The sequence below is a fragment of the Mustela nivalis genome, assembly GCF_964662115.1.
Source record: "Mustela nivalis genome assembly, chromosome: 12".
Taxonomy (NCBI): Eukaryota; Metazoa; Chordata; class Mammalia; order Carnivora; family Mustelidae; genus Mustela; species Mustela nivalis.
This window is the reverse complement of record NC_139031.1, coordinates 33,293,413-33,310,397: the sequence shown is the minus strand read 5'-3', so window position 1 is coordinate 33,310,397 and position 16,985 is coordinate 33,293,413. Positions and strand designations below refer to the sequence as shown.

General features: G+C 37.1%; 1 protein-coding gene and 1 pseudogene across 2 annotated transcripts in view; one reads left to right on the top strand and one right to left on the bottom strand.

Moving 5' to 3' along the window:
• The window catches only part of LOC309844857 (uncharacterized protein), a 49,051-nt gene that overhangs the window by 18,550 nt on the left and 13,516 nt on the right, over positions 1 to 16,985 (top strand). The window contains exon 4 of the mRNA XM_082692193.1: positions 1,657 to 1,724. Within this exon, the coding sequence (XP_082548319.1) occupies positions 1,657 to 1,724 (68 nt within the window). The remainder of the gene's footprint in view (positions 1 to 1,656; positions 1,725 to 16,985) is intronic.
• Positions 1 to 16,985, bottom strand: part of LOC309844977 (hsc70-interacting protein pseudogene) — a 107,447-nt pseudogene that overhangs the window by 77,184 nt on the left and 13,278 nt on the right. The window lies entirely within an intron of this gene.

Here is a 16,985-nt window from a genome sequence, read left to right as displayed (position 1 = left end):
GGCAGGGTCTGTGGCTGCATTAGCAGAACTAAATACCTTGCTATAAGTGTTATTATTTACTTGTTAATGTTAATACTCACTGAAAACATATACACACACTTCTGTGCATGGCCAATCCCATTATAGTCATTTTGATCTCTTAAGAATGGCTTTCTTTTGGGGCACCTGGGTGGCTCAGTGGGTTAAAGCCTCTCTGGCTTCTGCTCCAGTCATGACCCCAGATTCCTGGGACAAAGTCCTGCATCAGGCTCTCTGCTCAGCAGGGAGCGTGCTTCCCCCTCTCCCTCTCTGCTTGCCTCTCTGCCTGCTTGTGATCTCTGTCTGTCAAATAAATAAATAAAATTAAAAAAAAAAAAAAGAAAGGCTTTCTTTTCCAAAATCATTTTTGCAATATAAAGGTATTGAGGAAGAAGACAGTGGCTTTAGAGTCAGTCAACAATCAGGCCAAATGATTTTAGAAAAGAGAAGCATACAGAATATGCTAAAGAGAAGCTACCTGGCAATCACATGACTGAGAGCCGTCAAATGGGACCTTCAGTGCTTTGGAAAGTTTTGTCAAAAAGACTAACTCATGATTTTTAAACAATTTCTTTGGTCTCCAATCTTTCATCTTGCAGGAAGACGATCTTTATCATACTGAATATATCGTCCCCCTTTTGAATATTATGTATTAGTTCTTGGCAACTAAGAATCTTTTTTTTTTTTTTTTAAGATTTATTTATTTGAGGGGAGGAGTGTGTGTGAGAGAGAGAGAGAGAGGGAGGGGCAGAGGGAGAAGGTGAGAGAAAATTTAGCAGACTGTGAGGTCAGCACAGAGCCTGATGTGGGGCTGGATCCCACCACCTGAGATCATGGCCTTAAGATCATGACCTGAGACAAAACCAGGAGTCAGACGCTTAACCAACTGTGCCACCCTGGTGCCCCTCCACAGCTTAGATTCTAAAGAAGCAGTATAGTAATTATAAGTGAAGGTAGAGTCACACAAAACAGCTGAAATCACAGCTCTATCACTAGCTGTCATAGGCAAGGTTTTTTGTTTTTGTTTTTCTTTAAGTAAGTCTCAGTTTCTCTTTGTCTTTACCTCACTTAAATGGCTATAATGAGAAGTTAACCAAATAAGCAATGGATATGGACAGAACACAACCAATACTCACAATGTATTAGTATTTGTATCAGTAAAGAGTTTTCAGAGAAAAAGGCCAATAGGACTGAAGGCGGGAGAGAAGGAGGAAGGAGGAAGCGGGGGAGGGGAAGAAAGGAAGAAAGAGAGGAAAAGAGATTTTAAACAATTGTTTCAAGTCTGAAATTTGCAGGGCGGACCAGCATGCTGGATTATAGGGCAGAAATATAGGCAGCATTATTATGTTATAATCTTGAGGAAGAATTCCAGCATTCTGTCTTCTCTAAGAAACCTATTTTGGTCTTAAGGCCTTCAACAGACTGGATAAGGGCCACCCACATTATGAAAGATAATCACATCCACACACCTTCATAGCAGCATATAGACTAGAGTCTGACCAAACACCTGGGAATTCTAACCTAGCCAAATGACACACAAAATTAACCAAGATGGTATTATTTCACTAAGGAACAAAACTGACTTCCTTATAATTGCTTGAAAATGTGTGCTTTCTCTTGCCTGTGTCTCCTTTACAGACCACCTTCTGCTTTATCTGCCCCTACTCCTCTGCATGGCAAACTTATACTAATCTTCCAGGTCTCAGGTAATTTCTTAAATTCTTTGCTCAACTTTCATTATTATTCCCCCAGAATCTAGTGCATCTCCTGTGTTCAAATAGTGCTTTGTATAATCCTCTTGAAAGCAAACCATATAAAATTGGATTGTCCCTTTCTGTTTTTATATTCTTGGCACACATTTAGTTAGTATAGAGTAAAAATTTGAAGATTCAAATGAATTTTTCAATTATAGAAAGAAAAGAGGGACGGAAGCAAAGGAAGAGTAGAAGGAAAGCAGGAAAGGGTTATTAATTTCTTTCTACAACCTGTTCTTGGACATCATTAGCTGCCTACAATCTTTTTATCCTTCCCATTTGACTCAGAGGATGAAACATGATAAAGTATTTACCTACAAGCTTCTTAAACTTGAGAACAATGTGATATATGATATATATATATATGTATATATACATATATATATATACAACATAAGTACTCCCCAAAAAACTATCACAGAGCTGAAGATTTTGTGGTAGGACCTGAGATTAAGATAAAAACTGACCGAGCCTTTAATTTTTTAAAAACATTTTTTTGTTACTACTTTTCATGAAAAATTAGGTAACTCTAAAATATTTTAGTAGACATCCCATCATGTGTTACACGTCTTTATCATGTTTAATGTGAAAATCAAGCCTGAGCCACCATAACTACCTTTTTGTCAATGCCTTCATGCAGATAATTCCTGGATATCCTACAAGTAAGAGATCATGAAAACCATTTTCTGGGATGCTGTTATTATGTGTCACACGAAAAGACATCACTTATAGGTAGATAATTCATGTTGCTGCCTTCTGAATGGCTGAGTCATCTCAGCCGGTTTATCTCCTGGTCACCTGCTCTGCAATCAGTTTCAAACATGATTTGCTATTGGACCCTATGTATTGGACCCTATGTAGTTGACTGTTGACACCAGGGAAGTCAAAAAAACTCCTGTATTGTTTCTACTTACAAAAGAGGCGGCACATTATGCAAAACGTGGCCTCTGGCAGTGAGAAAGCTCAGAACACCTTTCATTCCCCATCTGCAGACAAAGGACGGACCAAACACTTTTGGGCTCTATATACTGCAGTATCATCCAAGAAGCGCGCTCAGTCTTAGAGAAGAGAGATAAATGAGCCTAATGACTAGTCAATGAACAAGGAGAACTTTTTGTTGTTGCTTTACTTTAAACTTAGAATTAAGCTTTAGCTTCTAGCATTAATTTCATCTCAGTGACCCTATTTCTAAAAATGAAATACTGCTCTCTCTTTAAGTCTTTGTTATTATCTTTGAATTCTGTTGAGGTGAGTTAACAATTATGATACGGGGCTGTTATGACAGGAGGTAAATTCTGAGCAGTCACTGAAGACCTTGGAGAAAACAGGACACTGAGGAGTGGGGGTGGAGAGAGAGAATCGGAGAGGGAGACTGTTTACCTTTCTGGGCCCTTGAAACTAGCATCTTTCACACATTACTTTTATTTTCATTTTTCAGTCATCAGCACTTAACCTTGTTTTTCTGAAATGAAGATGTTGTTTTAATTAATGGTTCTGTTAACTGTGGATGGTGTTGTCCTCCTTTAAAGACAATTTTTTCAATTGTCTTAGATATGAGTTTTTAGGGTCATTATGAGTTGGAGGGCTTTTTGTTTTGTTTTGTTTTGTTGGTTGGCTGGTTTGGTTTGATTTCATTTTGGGTTTTTCTTTCTCTTGGCTTAGTTCTGATCACAGGACAGTTCTTTATCCTTCTGCTTCCCTAAGCCCATAATTTGCATAAAACCATAATTCGGATACTCTGAATTTTAGCTTCTTTCATGAGCTCAGGGCCCTAGGCATCCCCTTGCTTCAAGCAGTAGAGCTGGAACAGAGGAACTGAGCCCCTACCCCCACTACCAGCTTCTGGCTCAGGGGCCCAAAAGTCATTTATATTCAGCCACACTTTCCAATTTTTCTAGTCCAAGGAAATGTTTGGTTTGTTTTTGAACCAGGCTTTGTGTTAGGGTGTTTTCTTTTTATATTTTATCTTTCACTTTTAAGTGATAAGAGTGGAGGAATGCTTCAAAACAGCTACTGACAGAGCCATTGTGACCAGATGTCCCCAGGGTCCGTACATTATCAAGAGTTCTTTGATATTGAGCCATAGACTGAAAATAGGTTAACTATCCTCTGATGATTCAGTGGTTCTCAAATTTTCATATGCCTAAGGGTCACTCAGGTCTTTGTTACAAAGCAGATTCCCAGACTCCATCTCTAGAGATTCTAATTCAATATGGTTGGGTGGGAGGAGGGGAGTGGAGCCTACACTTCTACAGTTTTAATCCACGAAAGTGATTTGGTCTGTTCCAACAGTGGATAATTGATGGATTCTCAGAAACCAATAGCTTGAGTATATTACAATTCCAGCATGAAGAGGGCTGGTTACAGTGGCAGAGAACTCTATTCTTCTGCATTGGACAGCTATCTGTGTGACCCTCCAAGAATCAGGACATCCTGTGAAGAAAGGGAAGAAAGAACACTAATGACTATAGCTCCAATGGGAGCAACAGAGAGGAGCGTAGCCAGCACGTTCAGTCAAATTCTGTGTCGTGTGGTTAACAGAAGGGTATCTTAAATCAGAGATGCAACACAAAGGAAAAATTTTATAGAAGTTTAATGTACTCCTATTTAATATCTTAATATAACTGTAGTAAGAATGTTTGTCTTATATGCTAGAAATGCCCATGAGTATGGAAAAGCAGAAAGAGATTACACTACTCAACGATATTCTATGAAATAATCTTTTATGGGGATTAAAATTGGATGGATTAAGGTGTTATATTTATGCTGAAGAGAACTTGACTAATAAGTGGCTTAATGACAGTGATATGAAACAATGAAGAAACAGTACATAACAGGTAGCTGATGAATTCTTCACTATACTGATGTGAACGTTCCTCACCACCAATAAAATGGCAAAGCCTTTTTATCTATTTGCATGTCAAATTATAAATCGAGTGAGTGACTAGTCTCAGGATCTTCTGGCTTGCAGTGGCTAAATGGCTCCAGGCCCATCTTGTGAAACGTTAGTGCAAAAGAACAGACCTAACCTTGGGAAATGACAATTAGATCATTCTACATGTTTATGTTTGTGTGTATGTGTGTGTGTGTGTGTGTGTGTCCCTCTGCCAAAAGATGTGTCAGAGAGTTCTAAAATTGAACGAGTTATGATAATTCCTTAACAAAACAGACCTTAGTTGCTATAAATGTTCTCTATGCCTTCTGCTCTCCAAATCGTTTTGTATATAAATGGAAGAAAAGGCCCCAAACTTACTTGGTTTTTCTATTTTCTACTACAATCTAAATAGGCTGGGGAGGGGGGCATGGCTGGACATTTAATTATGGAACACAGACCAGTTCTTCCATAGCTTTAGCTCGAGTGTCTCCTGGGGCACAGGCACACTGCAGATGAACATTATCTGTGATCCTGCCATAGAAGTTTAATTCTGAGGAAAGGCTGGCTGACAGGTGTTTTATAAAACTTGGCTATGGTTTTCTGGTCCTCCCAGCTAACAGAGAAGCTGAAGATACCTATCTGCAAAAGGAAGATCTGACTGGAAAAAAAAAAAAAAAAGTGTGTGTTGGGGGGTTATTTAGTGCATCTCCATAGGAAAATTTCAATTCACAGAAATAATAGATTTTGAATACTGCTCTCCAGGAATACACAGTCAAAAAAGTGATATGAGAGATTTCAGACTTTTAGTATAGTCATCAGAGTCCTTAAGACTGGCGAATTTATCTGAAGTATCAAGAAATGTATGCCATCCTTTATGAGCAAAATACTGCACACACTCCAAAATTTCTTTTCTCTTTTCCTTTTTTTTTTTTTTTTACCAGTAATATACTTCTGATAACTGTCATTTATTTTTTATAAATGTGGCAATGTATATGGAAATTTCTGCTGACTAACCAAGGAAGTGAAAAGTAAAATGAGGAAACAGAGCATGTCTTTTGACAGACTGACTTGAAAAGTATTGTGTCCACATATAAACATGCCAGATTAAAACCCTGACCTTCATGGATGTGGTGTCTGAGTGACTTCATGTGGAGGCAACATAGTTAGTTCAGTGGCTCATATATGGGATTTACAGACAGATCTTGGATCCACTGGGTTTAGGCTGTATCTTTGTATTGAATGTATGACCTTGAACTTAATAGGATCCTCTCTTATCTGAATAAAGGAATTATGCAAGATGACTAGCACAGGGCCTGCCCTCTAGCTCCCCTGGAAGTGTGTGCTAGGGGGAAAAGGGAGAAGGAATGGTAGTGGTATAAAGGGGGAAGGGTGAAAAGAGAGAAACAACTGAATTCAGACTGTTCAGAACACAAGTGATCAGTTGTCTGAAAACCCATAGTGGCAGACCAGGACATTCACTGCTTGTATTTGCAAGAAGAGAGTTGCTGCCCAGTTGCCAGGAATGTTGTCTTTACACAGCCTCCCCTTGTCAAGGCCAAGCTTCACCTTTCCTGGGATGGTCCATATCCCACCACTGATGAAGGCAGAAGTATAAAGTCCAGGTTTGCCAGCTTATTGGGACATATATTCTAGCAGTTGACCAAAGCTTCTTGGGCTTTTATTATAGTTCAATTTGGCCCATCATCCAACCCTACTTCCCTCTATTCCCTTCCATAGGTATGGACCTCTAATAAACACCCTCTACTCAAAACAAGTCTCAATCTCAAAGTCTGGAGAACCCACTCTGTGACACAGAGTACAAACTCTGACACAGCTGTAGAGCATTAAAGTTTTAGGAAGCAAGCATACTAGACGTTGTCTTTTAGATCTCCACATTCCATGCCGCTTTGGAGCAGAAAGTTTGTGAGATTCATAAAACAACATGGTTTTACAAAACCTCTGTGAATGCTTATCTGACTACTCATTGTGCAGAATTCTTACAAAGTAATGTCTACATATCCAAGATACACAAATGGTGGCTAAAACTACAAACAAAAGGATGGTTAGGAGACAGAGATAAATGGTTGCTATTGTTGTGGCAATCATTTTGAGAAATCTTTCCCAGTAGCAGTGATAGATTTGCATGGGTTCATTACATCCTCTCTCTCTCTCTCTCTCTCTTTTTTTTTTTTTTTGGTCTTTAACATTGCATTTTTCTTCTTCTTCTTCTTTTTTTTTCTTGTCTTCTGCTTCCAAGTATAGACATTTGCTAGGTGGCATGTTGGGTTGGGGCTATAATCCCTGACCAAGGAATTTAGTGACAATTGATGACCTATTTTGGGATTATTCTTCAGGGTGAGCTAATCATAACTGATGGCACAACTGTGTCAAAAATATCTCCACTGAGACCTTTTATCTAGAGCTTCCCTGCTAGGTCTGTGGCAGAATATAGTAAATGTTGTTATTATTATATAAATTATGGAAAAGCTAATAAAACATTCATCTACCAGCAAATAGTATGAACCAGAAAGACTTGGGCCTCTTCTGCTTGCTTAGTACAGCAGAATTAATTGAAGTCAGAGGGTAATATGGTCAAAGAGTACCAAGGTATCAAGGTTGGGTTGTCAAGGTGGGTTTGGCAAGATATCATTTTCTTATAGAGCAGAAGATAAAATAAAAAGACGTAATTTCAACAACGTAAGAACTAAATCAGGTCACCAAAGTAAATTCAAGGTTGAGAATCCAGAGATATAAATAAAGAGGTACAGGAGAAACCACAGAAAGGTCATATTAGTAGCACAATTATAAAGACGTTTAATGAGCATTTGGTATATGTTGTCCACTGGGCTAAGCAGTGTACCTGGATGAGGCAACTATTATTATTACCTTTATTTCACTAGGCTTGGAGAGGTTAAGTAACTCATTCAGTCACACAAGTAATGAGGGATGGAAGCAGGATTTGGTTAGAACATATTTGGAGTCCATGATATTAAGCATTATGCGTCATTGCCTTTACATGGAATGACCCAAGAAATAGATTTGTAGGACAGAAGGGAAGTGTCTTACAGGACTTCTCATTTTAGTGTATGTGCTGCTGAAACAAGCACAGGACTTCTAACAGTTCATTCTACTTGGTAGTGTTTTTGTTAGGCCTTTAATGCTGAGTTCACTTGGTTAGAAAGAGTATTGATCTAAGTTAATCAACCTGAATAACATTTTAGTCTGCATGTACAGTAAAGTATCACTTTTAGAAAAAGATCATCGTTGATAAGTTTTCATTACACAAAATTGCTATTTGCTTGATCCCACTCTGTCAGTCGAGGGCATTTCTATAATAATATAGGATAATTGTATATAATATTATATATAAGATATACTATATAATATAGAACCTCATAAGCTTCAAGAAGATAATAAAAATATTCATTATAAATGATCTAGCCAAGTATACCAAGAGATAGGCATACATCATCCATTATACAATTACCATAAGCATATAAAACAAATTATTTAGAGTGGGATCTATTATGAGTTTTTTTGTTTTGTTTTGTTTTGTTTTTTTTTTTTAAGATTTATTTATTTGAGAGAGAGACAGTGAGAGAGAGCATGAGCGAGGAGAAGGTCAGAGAGAGAAGCAGATTCCCCGTGGAGCTGGGAGCCCGATGTGGGACTCGATCCCGGGACTCCAGGATCATGACCTGAGCCGAAGGCAGTCGTCCAACCAACTGAGCCACCCAGGCGTCCCCTATTATGAGTTTTTAATACCAAAGTGGATAAAACTTTTCACCAAATATAGAGAATTTCTCTAAAATAAATCTATTCTAGATCTCCTCCTCCCTAGCCTCATCCTTGGATCAACTGTGCTCTGCTCATCTTCTCCCTTATAACCCCTAACGTTTTTTCCTCGAACATCTAACTCTAGCTCTGTTCCTTCACCATAGAAGGAAGTAGTTGTACAGCCCCAAATGAAATGGTCCATCCATAAGCCAGCCAAGCACTCACTCAACACACAAGGACAATCTTACTTCAGATTCAAGTGATAATTCCAACTACACTGAGTCTTTCTGAGCATGCACGTAAATGTGCGTGTGTGTTTCTGAGATGTGTTCACTATTTGATTTCACTCATCCCCTCAACTTTTGTTTGGACTCTGGGGTCCCCCTGGTGACCACCTCTTACAGTGGTAAACAAACCTGTCCTTATCCCGTCTCTTTTTCCCTACCCTCCATGGTCCCTCAGTTTGTCTAAACCTATTGTCTTAGGCCCTGCCCTCCCACGTAACATACACCTTTTCTTCTCTGAGAGCTCTTGATGTTCTACTGCTTCTTAGCCGTGGAAGTTCCAGATCCTAGCTGGCAGTTTTCTGAGTGGACCACCTAAGACCCAAGTAGGTAACACGGCTCCCACACACTACTTATGGGAAAAGAGCCTCTGTTGTTTTATGCTCAGAGATGATACGCAGAGGCAGTTTCCTGTGTCTCTGCCTGAGCTGTGACTATGATGTAGGTGTCTTAATTACTATCTTGAGTCACTATAAATAGAATATTCACTAACCCGAAACTTTTCATAATACTTGCTCAAAAACAAATGAACATTCTTTATGAATAAAAACTCAGGTAGATGACTGTTTAATCATTTTATGTTCACGTGGGTATGTGGGTGGGGAAGGGGTGAGGTCCGTACTTGCCCAGAAATTGCAAACTTTCTGTACAAATTACCTTTAAAAACAAATTTCAAAAGTGAAGTGATGTTTTTAGAACCACATATTCATAGAAGTTTTTTAATTAGGAGAAAACATATTTTAGTCATTTTCTCAGAATTCATTCATCTGCAAATGGGAAGAAAAAGGAAAAGCTGAACTGTGAGGTCATTGATATTCTTTCCAGGGCTAAGATCCTATGATAATAAAATACCTTGTGAGTGTTGCTTAAACAGTAACAAAAAAATCCAGAGAGCCTAATGTATTCGGCTTATTCATTTTTTTCAATCATTTTCTATTCTGAAACTGTTGAAATGAATTACTATGTAATACCTTTTTGTATTATGTAATAGCTGACTTTATTAGAAACCACCTTCTGGTTTCTGGTGAACATTTGCCCATATTGTGAAGTCATCATACAATCTGGCACAGTGGACACCTTATATGTAGAAGAAATTTAGGACTACAGTCATATTGCAGGTCATAACTAATATATTTTGGCAAAGAAATGTTTAAATGTTTATTCTTCTTTTATTAAAAATCATATATTTACAGTAGGCCAGCAAGGTGCTGAGACTATATTTGTTTTGTAACGAAAAGTCATCACACTGCCATATGTTTCCCAAACTAGAGCTCTACATTAGAAGGCTGTATTCAGAAGGACACAAATTAAGTATCTTAGTGCATGATTTCTCATGCAAATGTACATCTAAAAGGATATTTTTTTCCTATCAAGACAATGCTATCTTGTTAGAATCAAATATGGTTAAAAGAAAAATGTCCTAACAACATCCATTGAAAATTGGGTCTTTGTGCTATCAAAAAGTTAATGATAGCATGATGAAAACCCAGCTATAATGGTACAAAAAAGTTCATAATTATGCTGATATAAACATGATAATGTTTATATGTCTAGAGAAAGTGTACCGTTTTATTACTTACTAGCATTAGTGACAGAACACTTAGAGATATGTTTTAAAAGAGGTATATGTGGTTTTAGCTGCATGACTCCCATTAAGGTCAATGAGAATTACATGGTTAAAGCATGGTACACCATTTTGAAAAATTATCCCAGAGGGCTCTAATATGGCTTTTTATGACTTACTCATGCAAATCCTTTTATTTTCCAATAGCTCTTTGGTGTGGCAGAGTAGGTTATAGGCATTATTTCTTTTAAAAAAATAAAAGCTGTCCCTTTAAGAATCTAAGACAGTTGACTTACCGCAGGATTTCCCCCCACCCCATTCCTAAGTAGGAGTGAAGAAGTTTTTAAAATATTTAAATGACAAAATAAAGTTCTTTCAATGGATGAGAGTTGCTAAGGTGTTTTAGAAATGGAAATAGCATCTGTTAATTTTACTTACTTCTGTTTATTCTTTCTGAGCTTTTACCGGATACCATAACATTTCTATGTCTTTGAGTTTAACTATGAGTAAAACAAAGTTCCTGTTCTTTAAGTAGCTTATATTTAGTGGGGGAGAGGGAGATATAATAAACGAATTAAAAAGAAAAATAGATATTGTTTGAATATTCCATTTGTCACAAAATCATAAATTTCCTGCTGAAAAGAGATGTAATAAGTACTTAATAAGATATACTATTTCATAGCCAATTCTTCTTATAATATTTATCCCCAAATATTCTTCTTTTATAGGAGAGGTGCTAAAGCTCAGAGAAGTTACAGTACTTGATCAGAGGCAGAGGTAGAGGGAGAGACAGAGCCAGGGCTTATATTTCCCTAATATCACCTAGTTTGAGGCCAGTGTTTTAGAAATAATTTTGAAACAATAATATAATATAAAAGTACAAGTAAAAATGTATAAAATAAGATGCTATGAATGATATGACTAAGAACAAGAGTGAAGTAAATATTAATAAAATTCAAACAGGAATCCATGAAAGAGAAGATGAGGAATTAAACTATGATAATGAAGTAAACGAAACACATGACATGTTGAAGAATGAAGGATTCGATTTAAGTGAAAGGTTTTGATTCATAATTCTTCTTCTGTTCACTGGTCCAGAAATTATTTGGGGTGGTGGAACTTTCCATTTCACTGCTGTGTTTGTTTACCTGCTTTGGATATTCACATTTTAAGAGGGCTTTAGAAAGGAGTCCCTGATTGAGATTGCTTTACACTACGAAAAAATGGGAAGGATCAGCGCTGGTGACAAAACGGGAGTCCAAAGTGACAGGAAGGTGATATTCACACAAATTTGATGAATCTAAGTAGGTGGATGGAGGTGAACATTTATTAAGAAGAAAAGCAGAGAGATTTTTGTAATGAATAGGAACTATGGTTATACAATTAACAATCATTGTCTCTGGTTGCTGAATGTATCAAATCATGAGCCCAGGATTAATAAAACCCTTTTTTGTTTTTAGTTTTTATTATTCTTCACAATTGAGTGCAAATTTTTGTAGATATAAGCTGTACACTACACATCTATCTATCACTTTTTTTTTTCTTTTTTGAGAGCATTGCTCATTTTTAAATGACTGATAAAAATTGTTAAATAAGGCAAATACTGTACCTGCTGCAGTGTAATGAGGTCTATCAGGCAGGGGGGATACTGCTCCTCACGATATTAAAATTAAATGTAGCATTTTTAAAATCTTTGACATAAATAAAGAAGTTCTTTCTCTGGACCACTGCTTTTTCCATAAACTCAATGTTCTGTATAAGTCATTGTCTTAGGATATATTTTATTTTGAGGCAACCCAGTCATTTTCCCCCCATAAATAAGTATCAAATAAAGTATCATTTATCTAAAAATTATGTCTTGTAAGGTCTATAATATGCCAAAGATACTAGTTAGGGGAGGTTGACTGTGCTTATTTTTACCCATCTTTTAAGATGATTCTTACTTTCCTTCAAATATATAAATGAGGCCTTCTGTTTAAAGGTCAGTTGAGATGGTACAGATTTACATCTATTCTTAGCAACAATTAAAATGTTATCGTTTGGAACTCAAGATTCTGGCTAGGATTATCTAAAATATTTCTTTGGAAACATATGGGAATTATAAATAAGATTTCAGAGTCAAGAAGCCAATGAATAACGATAAGATAGGGGAAAACACTGTTCTTGGTCGTAATCATATGCAATATTTTAAGGGAGCATTCTCTTATGGATGATGATTTGACATTATGTCTCACACTTCATTTGAAAACAAAAAGTTCTGCAGGCAAATAAACACTATTAATGAAACAGGTAAGACTACATGGCAGTGTCTTTTGAATCTTTTCTCTTGATTCTATCATATCCACAAAGTAAGGAAGATAGAAATGTTTTAATTACATAGGTAAGACTGAACCATACAATCTTAGTGAGCTAATCTAAGGAAATGCTTTTATTTATTTATTTTGGAGGGTGGGGATTTTATTTATTTATTTATTTATTTATTTATTTATTTGACAGACAGAGATCACAGGTAGGCAGAGAGGCAGGCAGAGAGAGGAAAGCAGGCTCCCGGCTGAGCAGAGAGCCCGATGCGGGGCTCGATCCCAGGACCCTGGGATCATGACTGGAGCCGAAGGCAGAGGCTTAACCCACTGAGCCACCCAGGTGCCCCTAAGGAAAAGCTTTTAATAAGTGATGAGGGCAGACATCAAACTCAATTCATCTAGTTCCCAGCCTAGTGTTTTTTCAATTGCACTCTCGCTAAGGACCTGTGTTAAGAAGAGTATTTTATCATGCTATAAGTTGAGAACCACCAAATATTAAAGATAATACTTTAAAGAGCTCACTTAAAAATTACCATCACTATCATCAGTTTCTGAATGTATCCAGTAAATAGAGAACTTGCCGAATCGCAACTAAGAAAAACTCCAGTTGCAGATAATTTTGCTTACCTGCCTTCACAAAACAATTAAAATTATACTTGTTCAGTTTGTTTTGTCTACAAAAATGTTACAAATTTATTATTATTTCAGAGCAATTCAAAAGTATGAAAAGAAATATAAAAATCAATTATCTCATCTCTGTGAATTATTTCTTAATATATATTGGATGGGCATTGTAGTTCTTTTCCTTTTTTCCATGTATCCACATATATACATACTTTTAATATTAGGAAATTTATACTGCCTGTATTTTAAAAATTACAGGTAAAATAGAGCCAATTTAGAAACTATTATTAATATGGTCAATTTTATCAATCTTTTATTTTATCTTCCTCTTTTCTTTAGAAACTCCATTCACAAACTGAATTAAAAAAAAATTAAATATCCCTTCCATCATCACCCAACTCTTACTTGACATCATCCTTTCTAAACTGCAACCAGCAGAATCATCTCACTATTCTTTGCCCCAGTTTTTTCAATTTCAGACTATTTTTATACTACCGGAATGCTCATGGGTAAGTGCAGAGCAGGTGTTCTCAAATGGGAGGGGGACTTTGTCCCACAGGTACATTTATCAGTGTCTGGAGACAGTCTTGGTTATCACAATTCAGGGGAAGGGGTATGTGCTCCTGGAATTTGGTGGATGAAGGCCAGGGATGTTGCTAAATATCCTATGATACACAAGATAGCTGCCTACAGCCAAGAACGGTTTCTCCCAGAATAGAAATAGTGCCAAGGTTGAGAAACCCTGGTTTAGATTAAAGATGTACCAAATAACTCCTAGTTTAGGTATGTTTTTCTAAGAACAGAAGGAGATAATAGGTTAATAGGTGAGAAAAGACCCATGTAGAGAATTAGTTTCTAGTTTTAATGGTACAGGAGCCAGCTAGTGAGACCCATTTAACAAGTACATATGGACCACAGGGGTGACTGTGATAATGATGCACTGTCTAGGATCCTCTTATGAAGCCTACTTGTCATGGATTTTATTTTACTCCTTTTTTCTGTTACACAATTTTTTTAAACCTAAGCAGGATTGACTTTGAAATAAAACCCAACATGTTTTCCAGTTGATCTTGATTTAAAGGAAACCTTTGGTAGAGTGCCTCAGGGTATGCTGGATATGGCTATTTATCTTTATCCTAGTAGTTTATATATTTTAAGAAAATGATGAATGGAAGCTTTAAAAAAACTCATTATGGTAATTGATTATTATAGAGAAACCTTGGGAACTTTACAAAAGAGAACTGTATTCTCTTGGTATCTTAGCTTTAAACCAGACGTGTAATTAGAAGAATCCATAAACATTTGTCACAGTAAGAAAAGCCTGATCGCTAAGTTTAGAAGGAAACTCTAGAGTCACTTTATTGTCCTGAACTGAGATGACACACAGTAGTGGTTGTCACATATAACAGGAGATTAATATGTCCTGTGAAATAAAAGACCACCCACGTGGAACCAGTGTAAAAAGTAGTGATAGCAAAGCTTGGTTCATTTCTTTAGAAATGTTGAATTGTGGTGCTTTTCTTAGACTGTCTCAGCATTTGTGAATTGAGAACAGTTTTAGTTAAAATGCCTTTTATAGAATTACTTTTAATTTTTATCTTGTTCTTCACTTTCTCTAAAATTTTAAAGGAACAACAAAAATATGGACTGAGAGTACCATGTAAATATACCTATGTCCACATACTTTGCTCTTCATACACACACACCCACATAATCACTCACCCATTAAGAAAACGTGAATCCCTATGCCAACTGACCGTATAGAGAGTGCGAATGATTTTTTTTTTTTTCTTAAAAATACGGTACAACAGTGATCCTCTAAAGGATTAAGAAATGACTACGGAAAAGGGCAAACTATTCCAGCAGTAGGTAAAAAAAAAAGTGAAGTTTGCAATGGTTATGTTAACGACACATGGTAATACAGTATTGTGCAATATTTATTCTTTAAGATATATGCTCTGTAAGGTGGGTTGAAGATCACTGCTTCCACTTCCAAGCCATCTTGAACTAATGTGACTCTTCCTAATGTGGGCAACTAAGGCCCCACTTAATCCTCACCTCAGCCATTGGAGGAAAATTCTTTCAACACCTCATTAGGGCTTCCTAGTCATAAGACTCAAAGCCTTAGGACCTGTCCTCACTACATACTGTTATAACTCCAGCAGGTAAGAGGCATATGGAATCCTGCAAATCTTATCTCTGACCATCTGTGTAGAACTCTATCCAATGTGCATTTACTCCCAGATCTAAGAAGCACTTCAAATTTCAGCACTTAGAACATTAGGCCTCCTAGCAAACTGAACACTTGGTTAGATTTGGTGTAGAGAATTCTGGAATCCAAATAATGGCCCAAGTTCAAAGGTGAGCAAATATAAAAGACTCATATTTTGCCCTCTAAGACCTATGGCAAAAAGCATGGATTGGCAGAACTATCTTCAAAAGATGCCAAGAGAACTCAAGAACATGTCCGTTTGAGTGCTGAGCAATTAACCCAGGGATTGACATCATCAGGAGGCATATACAATTCAGCTTCTTCAATCCACTAGTTTCAAGGAAAATCATCATAACCATGGTCCTTAAATCTTATCATTTTGAGCTATTTCTCCAGATGTAAAACCCACTGGCTAGCTATCATGTCATGGACTGATAAACCTCTCCTACAGCTACTTAGTGCCCTAATTTTCTTCCTTTCACTACTGACCTCTTTCCAGTGACTATTTCCACTGACCTTTCTGAAGTCATCAGTTCATTAAAAACAAGTGCCCCTATCTCCCATACCTCTTCCTTTCATCCATCCAGGTCTTCTTTTTCTAAGTTGAAAACCGGCTCTAAATCAAGACAGTGTGTTCTTTGAAGTCTTACTAAGCACAGCCTGATTATTACCCCCAAAACTACATTTTATGGGTTTTGAAGGTGGTAAGGGCTATCTCCTACATTGATGATACTCACCTGGCCTGTTGCTACTAATGAACTCCCCCAAACCTTCACAGGTTTGTGGATCTTGATTGATGTATGTAATTTACATTTTCTGTTGTTGAATTTTTTTGGTTTGCTTGTTTTGAAGAACAATTTCTGTGAGGCTTTTCAGAGTGGCCAGACATTTGGGATTAGAGCACATTACAACTTTCAATCCTTTGTACTTTGTACGACTAATGTTTAGTAAGTGCCTAGTAGATGCTGGGCTAGGTCGAGCATGTAGTGGAAACAAAGCAGAAAAAATTCCCTGAACTCACGTAGCTTATATTCTGATGCACTTGCTGGGAAGGGACCGACATCTGGGCCACCTTCCTCCTGCCTCATTCATGGAGACTTGGAAATGTGCAGGTCCATAAAGAGTTCTGCTTATGTTGCGCACAGTGCTGAAGGGCAATCAAAGGAAAGTTCCATGATTTTGGAAGCTTTTGTTAGCACTGTGTGACATAGCTCTGCCACAGGATGATGGTGTTGCTTTGATCTCTGACTCCTGTCAAGTTTCCTGCCAGAGATTTTAGGATTCAAGAATGGGCCAACATTATACCCAAAGTTGAGAACCACTGTGCTAGCTTTCTCTCTCTTTAAACTTCTTTATTGTGACATTTTTAGGAAAATCTCCTCTTTTTTTAAGGTTCATGTCATAAATCTGTATCTCAATTTGGATGAGTCATCCTAAGAGGCAAGAGAAAGTATTGCTTGAAAATACAGACTCTGAAGTCAAACAGCTGTGTGACCTTTAGTCAGGGGTCACTCCAGGGTTGTAGTGAAGGTTAAATGAATTAATACATATCCAAGTGCTAATAGAAAGTACTG